This window comes from Heliangelus exortis, chromosome 6 (genome assembly GCF_036169615.1).
Source record: "Heliangelus exortis chromosome 6, bHelExo1.hap1, whole genome shotgun sequence".
In the NCBI taxonomy this organism is placed as follows: domain Eukaryota; kingdom Metazoa; phylum Chordata; class Aves; order Apodiformes; family Trochilidae; genus Heliangelus; species Heliangelus exortis.
Genome location: NC_092427.1, coordinates 27,198,295 through 27,215,169, shown reverse-complemented (window position 1 = coordinate 27,215,169; position 16,875 = coordinate 27,198,295). Strand labels below are relative to the sequence as shown.

At 47.3% G+C, this 16,875-nt stretch overlaps 1 protein-coding gene and 1 long non-coding RNA gene across 3 annotated transcripts; one reads left to right on the top strand and one right to left on the bottom strand.

The window, feature by feature from the left end:
- Nucleotides 1-679: 679 nt before the first annotated feature.
- Nucleotides 680-15,556, bottom strand: LOC139797701 (uncharacterized). 2 transcript variants are annotated; one of them, XR_011726559.1, is made up of 5 exons: nt 15,454-15,556; nt 5,559-6,912; nt 4,370-4,549; nt 4,162-4,275; nt 680-2,261 (listed from the first exon to the last, which is right to left on the bottom strand). It is a non-coding gene; the product is annotated as an uncharacterized lncRNA (long non-coding RNA). The 2 variants fall into 2 exon arrangements; XR_011726558.1 differs by having other exon boundaries at nt 4,162-4,549.
- SP5 (Sp5 transcription factor) lies at nt 13,921-16,210 on the top strand. Its single transcript, XM_071747391.1, has 2 exons — nt 13,921-14,527; nt 15,025-16,210. The coding sequence occupies exons 1-2, from the start codon at nt 14,477-14,479 to the stop codon at nt 16,075-16,077; spliced, it is 1,104 nt and encodes a 367-aa protein (XP_071603492.1). The 5' UTR covers nt 13,921-14,476; the 3' UTR covers nt 16,078-16,210.
- The last annotated feature ends 665 nt before the right edge of the window (nt 16,211-16,875 follow it).

Genomic DNA, 16,875 nt, shown 5'->3' with positions numbered 1-16,875 from the left:
AGTTTGGGAAGTGGGGGGTGTTGAGTTTTAGGCCAGAGGAAAAAATAAAGAAATCTGTCCCAATTATCTTTGCCAAATAGTGAAGTCTGGAAACATTACGAAAAGTTAAAGTGAAAAATCTTATTGATGGTACTGTTCTGATTATCCATTTTAACTGAAGAGGGAAAAAAAGAACCGCCTGTGCCCAAGTGGACCACAGCATGAAAAAAAATGCTTATTATGTTGTTATCGTTATGTTGTTATCTGTCATTTTCATTTCAGCTGTTGCAAAGGAGGCACATAATGAGAAATTCTAAATGAGCTGCAGAATGAGGAGCTGGTCTAGTTCCTGAGACATGATACTATGACAAAGTAGCAGGCAGAGTGATCTCATATTAAAAGAAAACCCAAAAATATGTCTCGGATAAGATCAATTTACATGATCTGCCCAAGTGAACAGAGCAATCAATGAACTTACCCTGACTTGCATAACGTGGTATTATAAAATTAAAATTAACTGCCCTTTTAGAAACATACACTGTTCAGGCCCTAACTGAAGCCTTATCCCTGATATATGGGATTTTGCTTATGATGAGAGTTTACCAAAATATACACTGCAACTCTATTTCTTCAGTTACTTTTTTTTTTTTTTTTTTTTTTTAATCAACATTTCCAACACAACACTTAAATGGCAACTCTCAGTTATGAGAGATGTTTTATTTAAAAAGCATGTCTGGTGTCTTTGAACAGAACAGTTCTTCTTGCACATTTACATGCTACCCAGCTGAGCAGCCAACCCTTCCATTTGACAAGGGCTTTGTTCTGCCTACAGGCCTATTATAAGCCCTAGATTGTTTGCCCTTAATAAATTGCAACAATAAGACAGAAACCTCTTTCAAGTTAAGAGAAATAAAACACGTTGCCTACATAGCAAAGCATATGAAGTTTAATAATGACAACAGAAACAGATCTCCTAAATCTCATTTGCTTTGCTCCCAGATCACTGCAGTTAAGATAGCACAGAAAGGTTAGCATCTTGCCATGCACCAGATAAAAAGAGTAAAGAATGCAACAGCAGGACAAAACAGCTTGAACTACAAATATTTTTCCTCTTCACACTATAAAATCATACTGGATGCAAAGTAAAGAGACAAGTGGAAGCTAAACCAGAAAGAAATGTGACTGTGGTTGAATGCAGAGGGGAAAAAAAAAATGTTTTCAACTGAAGTGAATCAGGATTTCATATTGTTGAGAGGAAGGAAAAACAGTGGAAATAACTCACATTGAAGAATTTATACTACTCTTCAGTGTGTTGGTGTGTCTGCTTGTTTGTGCCTTTCAGGCCCTCCACTGAATGACAAAGGCCCACCAGTTTTGCTTTTATAGCAGCTAATGGACATTCTTCTGTGGCTCAAGTGTTGGTTAGGAACTTGTGATCTTAAACAAAATTGTTAAGCCCTGTTTATGAGGCCCCATTTGTAACGTTCAGCTGTCAGCTGTGTTGTGTTTGCTAGAGATTGTTAGAAACAGCTTCCTTTGTTGAACTTAGATCTGCATCTTTTTTTCACCAAAGCTGGAAATTCCCAATGATTTTTAGAGTATGTGTGCAAATTCTGAAGAAAATAGGAGGTGACGTGCAAAAAGGGACAACACTCTGGATTTCCTGTGCAACAGAAAAATTCAGGAGTGTACGAGTCATTAAACCTGTAGTTATAAGTCATTTGAAAAATTTTTCTCTCTTGGAAACTCAATACAATATTTTCAGAAATAAATTCCAGTCACTGTTTCATTTATAGTTTACATTTTTAAATTATTTTTATATATATTTGCAGATGGAAGTCCTGAGGATATAAGTATTTCTTTGCTTTGATAATGAGAGAAGTGCACTTAGTACTTGGAAAGGTTGCTGACAAGCTAAAAGTACATTGATACAGACTTTCAAAGGAAATGTGGTGTTTATGACAGGTATTGATTTGACTGGGTTAAAGGATACTTTATTTTATAAGGTATTTTCGAGCTATGGCTGATAGTCTGAGGGCTCTTAGGTATTTTCTCAGAAGTGTTCAGTATTTCAGGTACCCCTAACTTTTCTTCCACTCAGCCACAACGTGCAGGAAATGTCACTGTCATCTGCTCACACAGGAAGGGGACTGAGGATCAAGGTGGTCGCTGGTTCTCTCTCTCCTGTCTCCTTCTTTGTCAAAAAGAATCAGAGGCAGATTCTTCACTGTCTCTGCCACACTGCAGTGACAAGGTGCCAGCCTTGCTGCTTCTCCCAACTGCTGCACAGAACCAAAGGGAAAGGACATAATTTGCTGTTTCTAGAGAGAGCAAAGTCTTCCTTTTTTACCCTGCAGCTTCCACTGTTGCATCCAATTGCTGCATGAAATTTGGAAGAATTTTAAAGGATGGACGTAAAGATGAATGAAAAACTTAATGGACTTTGGGACGATGGAGTAGAAAACTATGATGAGGGAGACTTAGAAAGAAGGAGAGGAAGCTACTTGAGAGAGGAGAGGAAAAAGATATGAACCATTAGGTTTAATGTAAGAGTCAACTTCTAGTACATTTTGAAGTTTATCCTCATCATGTACTATAAGAAAGTATTAAATCATCTTGCAGAGCATCTTAAGATGCATATAATATCTGTGGCAGAAAATCACTTGGAGATGCTTTGGAAGTTTCTCTAGAAGGTAAGTGGTATGGTAACCATGATTCCAAGTAAGTTTTTTTAGAATACAAACTTACAAATGGACTGGTCACTAGAATTCCAAAACCAAAACCAGAAAATGTATCAAGTATAAAATTTCTAGCTTTTCTTCGATAGGAAATTGCCTTGATTTTGAAATTGGTATTTTGGAATCTGGTTCCCCTTTCAAAAGTCACAAGTAAATGCTAACTTTTTTATGGTTCAGAGTAAAACTTGCTTTTTTCTAGGCCTGCAGTACTGCAAGGAATCAGGTTTTAAAGCCATTAAATCCATTTTCTTTTATAAATCTACTGTAAGCTTTGGCAATAAGCTTTGCTGTTACAAGTTTACAGAACATACCAGCAGAAGAATAGGAGAAAAAAATTCTGGAATAATTGTTCATTATTCTAGACATCTAATTGTTGGAATTCCAGAAAGATAGCCTACTAGGTGGGTGATAAAAACCATAGGTGGGTGATAAATAGTATACTTAATTAGCAAATATTTCTCCAAACCTCCATAAATATCCTATTAGATGGCTCGACATAAATATTTTTGTTACATTTATCCTTCATAGTAATAAGACATTGTAGCAAAAATTGTTGTAATTCTTCATCTGGAGAGTATTGTTCTGTATGAATGATAAATATATAAAAAACAAACTTATTTTCCCCTTATTTTTCTGGAGTTCATTATGTTGCAAGAAATTAATTTTTTTCAGACCCATTGCACAGAGATGGGTATCTCTGGATGTCTCTAACGTGCATGCTTTCACCTTCAAATTAAGCTGATCAAGAGATACTAGAAAAATACCAAGAGATCAAAATATCACTTTGATTTCTCCAGCTCAATCCTGTAAAACCCCAAGCTTCGCTCAACTGTCTAAATATAGATACTATTATTTTCTTGATATATAAAGATCTTAGATGTTTACAGCCCATTTAAAATTAAATACATAATCTATCTGCTCAGCCAGACTAAATCTGAGTCCTCTCATTAAAATCACACTGGTTTTGTTTTTGACAAAATAATTAATCAGTAGCTGGAAAATCGTATTTAACAATAGCTTGCACAACACTCTGAGAGGCAGGATTACAAGCTTGTTCTCAATATCCTGTGAGCCTGCATTTAGCTCTTTTTAGATCAGTTTACAGCTGTAAATAACAACAACAAAACCTGGACTGAAACTTTGGACATGCAGGAAGGGTTGGATAGAAATAAATTTCTGTGTGTCCTCTGAATTGCCAAGAATGAAAAGTCTCCCAAACTTTCATTTCTCTTTTGAACCCCCCAGACTTCAGGTGTCAGTGTGCCCATCGTGATGCCTGTAAGACTCCTAGAGGGAACTAACAGCCTAACATGGATCCTCAAGGACCTGGTAAGGGCAAAAACAGTGTCCCAGTCCAGAGCACAGAATTCTTAATAGCCAGGAAACAGAATCATGGCTACAAAGATATAACTTTTTTAAAATCAAAACCTGAAATCTGTGTTACCTTACAGTGCTGCCGAAGCTCAGCTGTTCTGCAAAGGGCAGTGGGTTGGAGATAGCCACGTGCCAGAGATCTCCTGTCACTGTGTTTGGTCACATGCAGTGATAGAAGCATTCACTGGAAAAGATTGGTAAAATACTTACTGAGGGGAGAAGAAAGCCAGAATAGAGAGGGGGATGACTTGAGGTGGAGGCAAGTTAGATCTTCTCACTGCTCCCATGTGACAGATCAAGGAGATGCAGGTACTACTGAGTTTCAGAAGCTGTGGCAGTGGCAGAGCTCACAGGTCTTCCTGCAGGGGAGGTTGTCACCACGGAGAGCAGTTGTTTTGATGACTGGCAAGTGAAACTGGAGCCTTGGACAGAATCCTGTAGTGAAGATGAGGAGTTTGCTAAAGGAGAGAAAGGATGAACTGTAAAAGTTAGAAGTAGCTGGTTATTTCTGCTAAGTATGTGCAGTGTTTGAGTTACTGAAAAACACTTGGCTGTTCAGTACAACCCACCTAATATGTATTTTGTCTCTGTAAAGCAAAGTTGTTAAGCACTTTTTAAAAATTATTATTTATTTTTCTTTTTTAACTTATCATCTGCTCTAATCAGTGTCCACCAGGAGAAGCAGAAATATCTGTGTTGTGGGCATTATTATGTGGGTTTATTGCTCTATTTGCGTAGGATTGTCTCCTGAATACCTCCACATAGTCCTGTTGCTGCCTCTCTGCCTGCCTGAGGCTGCCTGGGTGTTATTCCTTGGTTATAATTCCCATAGAAAGGTCAGTCTCAGCTCATACGAGACAGTATAAAAGTGTCAGAAGAGACTGACATGAAATCAGGGGGTTGGAAGTGATCTATAAAAGCGTTTGGATTTTGTAAGGTGAATGAGTTGGAACATCTTATGATAGGGTCCCTAGCTGTGTGCCTCTGCTCTTCAGTAGGGCTGTTCAGTCCAACTTCCTGCTCTTCAGTAGGGTTAATATGTGAGCTAGGACAAGGTATATGGTTTCCCTGTGTTTGCTTTGATAAGAATCCAGTAACAGCATCCTACTTCTTGATAGAGGAGTTGTGAAGATAAATGCTTTGAAGATGGTTTGCTTATAGTGACTAAAGCTCCTCCCAATACGCTCACTGCACAGTTTGACCCTCTTCTTACTCAAAGCTGTCCCGAGGTTTTGCTTGATCCTGTTCCTGTATTTTTCCTCAGCTCCACAGCTATGCTCCTGTTACTTGGAAAAATAGCCTGAATATGCCCCACATATCCAGGTACTACTCTCCTTCCTTATATACCTTGTCACTAGTAAACTTGGTAGGTTTGCAAAAAGATGAAGAAAGGTGAACAATGAAAAATAACAGCACTACTGACTGGAGGCAGGAGGGAAAAGGGAGTCATAAGGTTTTTACCCTTACCTGGGTTGAGTGTACACATGGGCTGAGTGTCAGAGGAGGCTATATATGCCTGTGTAGGAGACTTCTGAGTGAAATGTTATTTTAGCCAAAAAAGAACACCCCACAGAGATGAAAACAGCTTCAATCAATCACTGAGAGCAGAGTGAATGGCTCCATTCATCTTGGTGTTCTCATTACCAGTGACCCCAGAAGCAGCGTCTGAGTCCACATTCGTTCTTCACTTCCCTGGTCAGTCTCAGCACTGATGTGGTGTCTAATCAGAGGTTACCTTTTCAGCTTCTCCACCCAGAGGGTCAGCCTTTTGCTTCTGGCCCCCACCAAAATGCTAGCTTGCACAAGGAAAGGAGATCAGACATATCCAACCTATAATACACACAGACAGGAGCTCAGATCCACCAAGAGACTGCAGGAGTGTCAGCAGAAATAAAGTTCTGCTGTAAGGCAGCAAGAAAGTCCTGGTCTCCAGACCACTCCCTCCCAGTTCCAGGAATCTAACCAATAGTGTTAGTTCAGAATCTGTGTAGCTCTTTCCTACATCCCTTCTCTTCTGCTTTCCAGTTCTTGATGCTGTACTTTGAACATGGCAGATGGTGTATAAATGATAGCAGAGCAGTATGAACCAAAGGAAAGAACACAGCTGACTGGATTGTGCTATTTGTAACTCTGTATAAGAAAATAGTGATCAGCTGGGGCTTTTCTGAATTGTAGAGTGAAAGTAAACAGAGGAAGTGATTAGTTTTATAGACAGTTTGATCAAAATCCCTGTGAGGCTATAAAATAGAGAGCAGCAACTGACTTGATGACCAGTGAGGCATATGGTATCTAAATTAACAGAGAACACAGGATCTCCCAGGAGGAGGTCATCAGGGTATCAGAAAGCTGAGGCAGAAAGTTCCTTTTGTCTCTTCCTACATTCAGTTCTGAGATAAGGGAATACTATAGTAATATGGAAAACCAGATAACAATGAAAATGCAATGCTTTCTCTTTAGTATTTCCTGTAGATTTTAATAGATAAGGCTATACATATTTCTAGAACTACCTCTAAACTCACTGTGTAGATGTATACTTGATTTAAGAGGGATTTTGATTACTCTCTTCTCTTATAAACACTCCTTTACTCTTAGAATGCAAAGGATCTAGTCCTTAATTTAGAGCCAAGTAAATGAGAACAGGCAGGAAAAAGTCATAAATCAACTGATACCTCTTTAAAGAGAATCATTGCCACTATAGAGCAGTTTCTTTCTGAATCACTCCACGTTCCAAGTGTACTTACCATGTGTAGTGATAGAAATGACAAAAGTAGCAAATCATGAACCTGGTTCACTTTTTTAAGGGTATCTCTTCCACTGCCTTCTGTAAGAATTTTGACAGAAAAAAAAGGTATTATTTTTGAACCCATGCACTAGTACATCAATAAGGATGACAGCACATTACAAAGTTAGTGCGACAACACTGAAGACATCGCATGACTTTACACTTGGTGTATGGTTTTGGTTGGTGGTTTTTTTCAGACTTTCTTATTTTAAGATGAAAAATTTGAATAATGGTTCTTGTGGTTTAGTGCAGTGTCCTGAGAAGCAGTCAGTGGTTGTCAATCAGATTTCTCCTGAAGCCACCTAGTTGGGTTAAAAGTGACACATCTGCTAATGCTGTATCATTTGGGCGCTGGAGTCCCAGCACTGCCATGCCATAGCCTCTCCCTCATTCCCAGTATAAGGAATAGATAATTTAGACTAAGATTATATTCCCATTTTATTACATTATCTGTCCTTCACCATGGACCAATCTCTTTTTCATATGTAATATGTGAATCTCTCAGCTCAGTCCTAGTAGAATACGGGGGCTTCCTGCATTTAGTAGGAGAAATAGGAATATGAGATTTACTGAGAGAGAGAAGTAAAAAATTGATCTCATTTGAATGTCATCAGACCAGAGATGGTTTCCTTTCACAGGTTCCAGAAATGTGAGAAAAAGGATACTATTCATTGGACTAGAGCAGTAGTCATGGCCATTCTGACACCTTTGTCTTAGTGGGAGTATCTTTTCTCCCCTTCTTGTCCTGGGTTCTCAAGCAGTCCAAGCTATTTGGCCCTGAGCAGTAGGGGCTGATTGAAAAGTTAAGTAAAATATGATTTATTCCCAGGTTCAGATTGTTTGCTGTGGTTTGGCATGGCTGGCCAGCAGGAGGAACCTGCCTCAGCTGTTGTTCCCTGGTCCTTGCTACTTCACTTTGGAGTCCCAAGGCTTTAACTGAATTGGAGGAATTTGTTTAAGTGCTCTGTGAGGCACAGTCTGGTGATCTACATGCAGGACTGAGGCAAAGAGCTCCTCTTTCCAAGCCTGGAGCAGCTGTGAATATGGCCAAAGTTTTTCCCTTTGAAAAGAAGCTGACTTTACTGTGTAAGAGTATGATGAGAATGATTTCACATTCCTACAGCTCTGTGAGGATGGAAAGCGTAATACAACCATTGCATACATTTGAAATACCTTTATAGATGGTATTTTTATTTTCAGAATTGGAAGGGGAAATTTGTATTTGAATACTTCACATAATTTATGCATTAACCTATTTATGTATTATTCTGAATCACTTAAGGCATCAAGCTATGAAGTGACACAGAAACATACCATGCACTACATTCCTAAAAGTCTGCCTTGTCAGTCTACGAGGGCAGTGTGTTCTAAGTCTTTATGTTCATCTAAGGAGGGAGATCAATTTCAAAGTTGTAACTGAAGGTTTCCCAATCTTGCTTCGGATACTGGGCCTGCGGAGGCAGCAAAGTAACTGGTGGTTTGTTTTTTTTTAAATCCTCTCTCATTTAAGAAATCAGGCTTTTCTATGTCCATCTGAAAAGCTGTGCTGGGTGGCACCTACCTATGTCATAACTGGTAAGCACAAGAAGCACTGACTGCCTTCACTAATGAGTGTGTATTAGTGGAACAAGCAACCTTAGAAACGTTATAAATTGGGGATCTGTAGAAAGGTTCTTCAGATGATTTCCCTTGGTGTGAAGACAGTATCTCTTCCCATGACACACCTTCAATCCCATAGTCATGTCCCATATCTGTATCCCTGCTTTGACCCTCACAATCCCACTGTTGGCCTTTTCTTTCTGTCTCTTTTTTTCTTTTCTTTTTTTTTCCCCCCCAGTTAAGGTGGAGTTGTTGAAAACTTTGTATTGAGTACTTGTACTTCATAAGAAAGATTATGGATTTTTTTACACTATAGTTCAGTGGTCCTTGAAGAACGGGTTATTTCAAAAGTAATTCTTGAAACACTGAAAAATATTGCCATTAGAAAGTACTTAATATTTTCTGTACCAAAATGTTCTAAAATTACAAGTTCATTAAGTAGCAGGTGTATATTTACAGTGTTGGATTAATCTATTCAGCCAAATCAATAGCAATGTGGCAGCCACATGATCATCCATTATTTATGTGTAGAGTGAACAATGATCTTTCTGCCTAAACTTTGTGCTGTTCCCAGTTTTAACACAGCATAGACACAGTTTAATTTGTCACTAAATAAGTAACTAAAAATAATTACCATGAGACCCTCATTTTAGATAATATTCTCTCTGTAGTTGAAAGGAGACAAATTTTAATTACCTTTTCATTCCATATTAAATAATTATGGTGCAAGAAAAGAATTACTATATGCATCTGTACTCATAAAATAAAAGGTTCCCATTCAGTCTTCCCCCAACAAATGCATTCCACCAAAAATATGTGGGCTATTTTACCTAATGTTCCCCAAAAAGAGAGGACAAGCAGAGTGCACACAGCAGATCCTTCTCTGCTGCTTACCGGAGTCTTGGCTTGTTTCCTGGTTTGTAGAGATCCATTTCTAGCTATTAGAGTGGTGGAGAAAATGCACCCGTGTATGCCAGAGGCAGGGAAACATTTCCAGAGAGTTTGAAAGGATTGTTTTGAAGTGAAAGATGTCCCAGGCATTCCAAGTGGAGCCAAGAATAATGCTTCCAATAATGATATAGTTAAGACTCTGACTTCTTTAAAACTATGGAAGGAAGGGAGGAAATACATCCCAAGATGTTCACCAGTGTTCCCTGAGGCAGGAGGAGGAGTCACAAAGGGCCAGCCAAGGAGGGAGCAGAAGATGAATACATTAAGATCTTTAAACCTTTAACAACAGGCAGTAAAACTGTAGTGAGACATAAAAATGTGTTCTACTTTTCTTAAAGGGCAGCTCAGCTTTCAGAAGTTTGGGAAATTCTCTATTAATCTTTGTGAAATCCATACCTAGACTGGGAAATGTTGAGGCAAGCCTTTAAATCCAAAATATGCCTTTGCATGTGCTGATCTTGTCAAGGGTTTTGTGTTTTTCTTTGTGCACAGAAAAATGCAGGAGATGCTGTAGCAGTTCCTAATCTTTCTTTTCATCTACTGATGTTCAAATCAAACTCTGTAAAAACTTAGATTAGCAACAAATAGTTTTAATAAAAAAACCTCCTAAGGCAAATAAACAAACCAAATACACTAGCATGTTAAAAATACAAATTGGAGGCTCCTCTTACTAACCAAGTCTTGTCACCTACCATAAAATGTCAATATGCTGACATAATAATAATATTAATGGCACATAACTGCTGGCAATGTATCCACTCATGCTTGGAGCTATATAACATAGGTTAATTACCTTCTGGTGAAACTTCTTGGAGCTGTGAATAGGAAGATTTCCTTTAATAAGCCTTTAAACCACAATTGCATTCTGGATGAGGGATGGCATGAAGACATTGCCTTTTGGAGCAGGCTTATTTTAAAGCCTGTTCCAGTTTAAAGCCTTCCACATTCTCATGTAGAACTTGACTGATTGTTAATGCAGCACTTGAAAATGCTTGTTCCTGATTCTTTTTCACAATTGCTTAAGATCAGTATTTTTTTTAAGGCAGCCCCAGATCCCCAAGCTGGGGGCAGGCAGGTGGACAGAAACCATCCAGACTCCCAGGGTCATTCATAGCTGTGCTGGAAGAGCTGAGGGACTGGGGTCATCATAGGAGGGACTAGGAGGGTTTATGGCAGGGGACCCCCAATATCTTGGGAGGGATTTGAGGTGTCATGAGATGACCTGGCTGGGAAGATGATGAGAAGCTGTGGCAGTGTGAGCTGTCTTTGGGTGCTCAGCGCCCAGAGGCACAGTGGAGACCATGGAGGAGACCACTGGCACCCAAGAGGCTCTTATTCCCAAGTATGTTTTTTTCTCTGCTCCCTGTATTTTGAACCAGGATCCAAAGAGTCCTGCAGGGCGGGATGGTCACTCTGAGGGCTCCTGAATTTGAAATATCCTGACTTTGAAGATCCCTGTCTGTGACAGATAGTGATAATGTCTCATGCATTGTCTTCTGTCTTAAATTCACCATTTACCATCCAGCCCAGCACTACCTGAACCCCTCTGGCCCTGTGGCTGCAGGGTGCTTTCTGCAGTGGTCTCCTCATAGCAGGCAACGGGGCCTGGGAAACCGGAACCCCTCCGCCTCAGCCCCGTGACTGGAGGTCCCCAGGCTCCAGCTCTTACCCCAGCCAGCCCGCCGTGCTCCCCTTGGGAACAGGGCCCGCTTCGGCCCCGGCCGGGAAGGAGCTGCCGCCGCCTCCCCAGCGGTCCCAGGCGCCATTCCGGCCCCTGCAGCCCCCCCGGTAGGCACCATCCGACCCCTTCGTCTGCGGGCCCGAGCGGGGTTGCGGTGGGGAGCTCCGATCCCCGCGCTGGCTCCGCCGGCAGCCGCCCCCCCCCCCTGCGCTGGGCGCTGCTCCGGCCCCCGCGCTGCTCCTCATTTCTGCTGTCTCTTGGTTCTACATTGGGATGCAGCGGCAGCCCATTTCTCATTTCTCATGGAAACAGTGCTTCGTGTAGCTGAACTGACATTTGGCCTTGATACCTGTATCTCCTGATAACTGAAACAAATTTCTAAAATAAATATTGTACTTTGATCTTCCAGCCCTGCATTTTTAATGACAGCTCTGAACATCACTTCATTAAGAATACGTTTCAGGAGACTGAAATGCTCCAAGTTTGAACACTAATTATTTGTACAGAAAATTATGACTGCAACGTTTCATTATCCAGTCCATTGGTTTCCTCCAGAAATGAGAAATTATTCTCGATTTTTAAGTAATGTGCTTTGTTGGATGCAGATTTATGGCATTTGTAGTGTGGCGGCTGTACAGAAACTTAACGCAACTTTTCACTAACTCTTTTGTAGCATCACAAATAATTTTGGATCATCGAGATATCTGGAGACACAATGTATCTTAAAAGTTGGGGGAAGCCTCTGGATGTTGAGTGACTCCTGAGCTATCGACGGACTTTAATTTCGTTTATAAGTACTGATCAGATCATTCTCTTGGCAATTATCAGATAAAACGAATTAAGACAAATCGAGGTAGGAGTTAAATCGGGCACTTCGCAGGAGCACGGGGTTGGCGCAAGTTTGGGGATGTAGAAGTTTAGGGACGACGCAAGCGCTGTCGTTCCACTTTTCTGACGGGTTGTTTCTCCTCTAGGGATCAGAGGTGCGGGCCGGGGGCCAGCTCTCGCCCCCCTTCCTCCCCCTCTCCTGCTCCGGCTGTCGTGGCCGCTGCTCCGGCCACAGGGGAAGGCGGGCGCGCTCCTGCCCTGATGTGGCTCCAGTGCCGCGGCTGGAGCCCGGGGCACCCGGCGGCTGGAGGAGGGTGTGTGCGGGGCTGTGCGCGCCCTCCCGGCTGTGCTGCCGGTCGGGGCTGGCTGTGGCTCTCCCTCCATGTCCCGCATGGAGGCAGCGCAGCCGTCGGGCCGTGCATGGGCCGTGCTGGGGGTGTTTGTGTGGGGAGGAAGGAGGTGCTGGGCCCCGCAGACAGGGGGGACCCCACAGCCTCGTGCCCTACCAGGGGCTGCTGCAAGTCGCGGGCCCCTGCGGCAGCGGCGAGCCCTGCCTCGGTGCATCAGTGAGCGATGAAAGCTGGGTGAGGGGCCCTTAACTCCCTGTTACCGACCTGGTGAGGGGGTTACCTGGCACAGGGGAAGAGCTGGAAGTGGCTGCTGCGTAGGGGATCAGTGTTACAAGAGGTCGAGCTTTTACTTCTCCCCAGGACTCAATGCGGACCCGTGGGAGAGGACTTGGCACTTTAATCCCTTCAAAGAAACCGATCTAATTCAAGCCCTACAACTCTTGGAAGTCTTTGAGCGGACAGTGATTGTTTCTACAGGAAAGCCAGATAAAGATCTCTGTGTGCTGGCGTTTAAAGAGACTTCAGTGGCGGTGTGAATACAATTGAACCCAGCGACTGCGGCGAGGTTCGAGTTACCTGGGCAAACAGCTCCGGAGGACCAGAGCCTACTGGTATCTGCCCGAAGCGGCATCCCCACCCCCAAAAAAAGGAGCTGAACGTCCAGTTTGGTACCTGGCCAAATAGGCCGGCTTACACGTTTGCGATGGCCTCGCAGCAGATGGTCAAGCGGCGAGGAGAGGAGAGGATGCCGCTTCCAGAACCCCCGGAGGAGCTCGGTGCTGAGCGGACCCGCAGAGGGGCGCGGAGTCCCGCCAGCCCTGCGAATCGCTCCGCGCAGCAGCAGAGGTGGCCTTAAGCTGCGTCCCAGATGTGCCTGGTGGTGATTACCGGGGAAATGTCCTCGCACATGGTGGAAAGAAAAGCAGGTCAGACTCCTCACGCACACACACAAGTACATTTATGTATAAACACAGGCCCGAAGGTGCGGGGTAAGGGAGCAGAGCACTCGAGGCCGAGTTTGTCTTTGTGACGGGAAGAGGGCAGAGACCCGGTGACGACGTCCCAGGTCCCAAGAGGCCCAGGGCAGGCAGGCTCATCCCGCCTCCAGAAACACTACTGTCTTCGTTTAAAGAAATTACGTCTTTTACACCCGACTCCCGCTTCGGAAGAGGAAACTTTCCCGTTCGGTTTCTCGACTTGGTTTGTCGGTGTCTCTCTGCGGGAGCGCTGGCTGTCGGTGGCACCCCCTGTCCTCCCCTGGGCCCGGTGGGGACTCCGGGGAACACACAGGGTTAGCGCCGGCTGAGCGAAGCGAAACCAAACCCAGCTACAGGAGGGGAAAACGTGCGGTTGTCTGCGGAGTCATAGCGAGGGCATATCCCTCAGCCTCGGGGGAAGGGCGGGCGGAGCGAGGGAGCGGGGAGGAACCACCGACAATTACTCCAGGGAAGTTTTACGACTGGGATCGACCAGCCCCGATCAGGTGAACTCGCTGTGCTTCTAATGTTACTTCGAGTCATCAAACACTATCAGCGGAATCCGGAGGCAGATTTCTTGGGTGATAACAAAGACATGTTGTCACTTCAGGGCTATGCCACAAATCCTAATTGCAATAATAATAATAATTTTTAAAATAATTTTAAAATAGAGGAGGAGGGGATCCAGTGTCTTGCACATCCAATGCGAGGGTCTCCAGGCGGTAAGGGGTCCTTTGATCAAGAAAATCCAATTATTTGTGTATATACATTTCCCACATAGTGATTACTTCATTAATTGTCCCGCCTTTATCTCCTCCCTTCCCATCCCCCCTAATAATCAGTTCTTTTATCCAGACCAACAAACACACCATAGGAGCTTTGTGGATTCAAAGGATTTGCTTTCGCTTCTGAAAGAGCCGCTATTCTTTGATGATTGGGTAGCGGCAAACTTCAAAGCCATAAATCTTCCCTCTGACTGGCTGGCGGCCCAGCAAAGTCCTTATCAAATTCTTGGAGGTGATCCTGGTGCAGTCAGACAGTCCGCGGAGATCGCGCAGCGCTGGGGGGGTGGAACAGGCACAGAGGCGAAGAGATCAGAGGGAAGGAGAGAGACAGAGGGAGAGAGAAGGAAACTGGGCAGCTCCTCGTCTTCCCTTTGGCGTCCCCATGCCTCGGCTGTGCCCCGGCGCCTTCCCCTCGCCCCGGGAGCAGTAGCCATGGCCGCGGTGGCTGTCCTCCGGAACGACTCGCTCCAGGCTTTCCTCCAGGTCAGTACCCGCGCCCGGAGGCCACGGCCGTGACGGGCTGTGACCCGTCTTGCGCGGGGACCTCCGGCACCTCCCGGTGCTTCACCCCCGCGGCGACCCGAGAGAAGCGAGTAGGGACCTCCACGGGGGTGAGGAGGCTGGGCTCGGGATCCTCAGGCCGGTGACTTCCCCCTCCCGCCGGGAGGCCGGCGGTAACTCCAGGCAGCATCGCGGGGCGGGAGGGGGGGGCGCGGGAAGGGGGCCGCCCCCTGCCCGCACAGGCGGCGGGGCGGTACAGGACCGGTGTCCGGGCGGGCCAGGCCGGGCTGGGCGCTGTTTTCGGAAAGTTTGCCGGCAGTGTGGGGAGCGGCGGGAGCTCCCGGCAGCGCCCGGGCAGGCGGCGCGGGCGGCGGAGCAGAAAGTTTCCCGCGGGCGGCGGGGCCGGTCCCGCGGGTCGGCGGCGGCGGGCGGCGAGTAACGCGCTCTCCTTCCTCCCTCCTTCCCTCCCGCTCCCGCAGGACCGCACCCCCAGCGCCTCCCCAGATTTGGCCAAGCACTCGCCGCTGGCCCTTCTGGCCGCCACCTGTAGCCGGATCGGACAGCCGGGCGCAGCGCCTTCGGATTTCCTGCAAGTCTCCTACGACCCGACGCTGGGATCCCCCTCCAGGATCTTCCACCCGTGGAGCGGCGAGATGCCGGCGCACTCCCCGGGGGGGCTGCCGCCGCCGCACCCCAGCCTGGGGCTGACCCCTCAGAAAAACCACCTGCAGCCCTCTTTCGGTGGGGCGCACGAACTGCCCCTCACTCCTCCGGCGGACCCCTCCTACCCCTACGAGTTTTCCCCCGTCAAGATGCTCCCCTCCTCCATGGCCGCCCTGCCGTCCAGCTGCCCCCCCGCCTACGTCCCCTACGCCGCCCAGGCCGCCCTGCCGCCCGGATACTCCAACCTGCTGCCTCCGGCGCAGCCTTGCCGGCAGCTCTCGCCCAATCCGCCGCCCGAGGACATCCCCTGGTGGAGCATCCAGCAGGCCGGCGCCCCGGGCGGCTGCGGCCACCGCTTCCCCGCGGCCGCGGCGCTCCCGCGGAGCCTGGTGCTGGGCCACTCGGACTTCGCCCAGTACCAGACGCAGATCGCCGCCCTGCTGCAGACCAAGTCTCCCCTGGCGGCCACGGCCAGGAGGTGCCGCCGCTGCCGCTGCCCCAACTGCCAGTCGGCCGCGGGCAGCGCCCCGGAGGCGGAGCCGGGCAAGAAGAAGCAGCACATCTGCCACATCCCCGGCTGCGGCAAGGTGTACGGCAAGACCTCGCACCTGAAGGCGCACCTGCGCTGGCACACGGGCGAGCGGCCCTTCGTCTGCAACTGGCTCTTCTGCGGGAAGAGCTTCACCCGCTCCGACGAGCTGCAGCGGCACCTGCGGACTCACACGGGCGAGAAGCGCTTCGTATGCCCCGAGTGCGGAAAGCGCTTCATGCGCAGTGACCACCTGGCCAAGCACGTCAAGACCCACCAGAACAAGAAGCTGAAGGCGGCGGCGGACGGCGTCAAGCGGGAGGACGGGCGCGACCTGTGACGGCCGGGCTGCGGGGGGGGACTGGCCCGGGCCCGGCGGCTGCCGCCGCACCTGCGAGCCGAGCTAAGCCACCCGAGCTGGGCCGCGCCGCGGACCCAGACTGAGGGCGCTCCGCAACCGGGGGCAGGGCGGCCCTGGGGTAAGAGGGTGGCCGGCTCTCGAACTCGCTTCGGGCCCGGCGAACCGGGGGCTCGGCTGGGGTCAGCACCGGGAGAAGCCGCAGACCTTTAGGTCCGGGCGCTTGTAGGGTCCCGAGGGCGCCGCCGAGCGCCCTCGTCCTGGGACAGACACCTTCCCCGCCCCCGCCGGCCCGGGACGCAGCCAAGGGGAAGCCGCGGCGATTTGGGCGGGAGCGGGGCTGCCCCGGCAGCCGCCGTGGGGGTCGGGGCTTGTGGGCGCCCACGGGTGGCGGCAGGGGCGGTCTGGCCGTGCCGAGGCTTGGTCCTCGGTGCTTTCAGGGGAAAAGACTGAAGTTTGTGTACAGGTTATTTAATAGTTCCGTTTGAATACAAGTGTTTGCCTCCTCGTCCTCGGCCCCCTGCGGGGCTCCAGCATGAGATGTTTCTGTAAAGCGACCCGCGACTGCAGCGTGAAATAAACACGTTAACACTGGGGTCACGCAGGGACGGTCTCGCCGCATCGGTTTCATTCGATCGCCCCCCGCATTCCCCCCGCCCGGAGCTCCAGGCCCTTCCCGCCATTTCCCGCTGAGAGGCGGCGGGACGGGTCCAGCTTCATCGCCGCCGTCAAGCGGGGCTCAGCACGGTGACCTGGGAGCTGCTCATGGTAAACTTTACA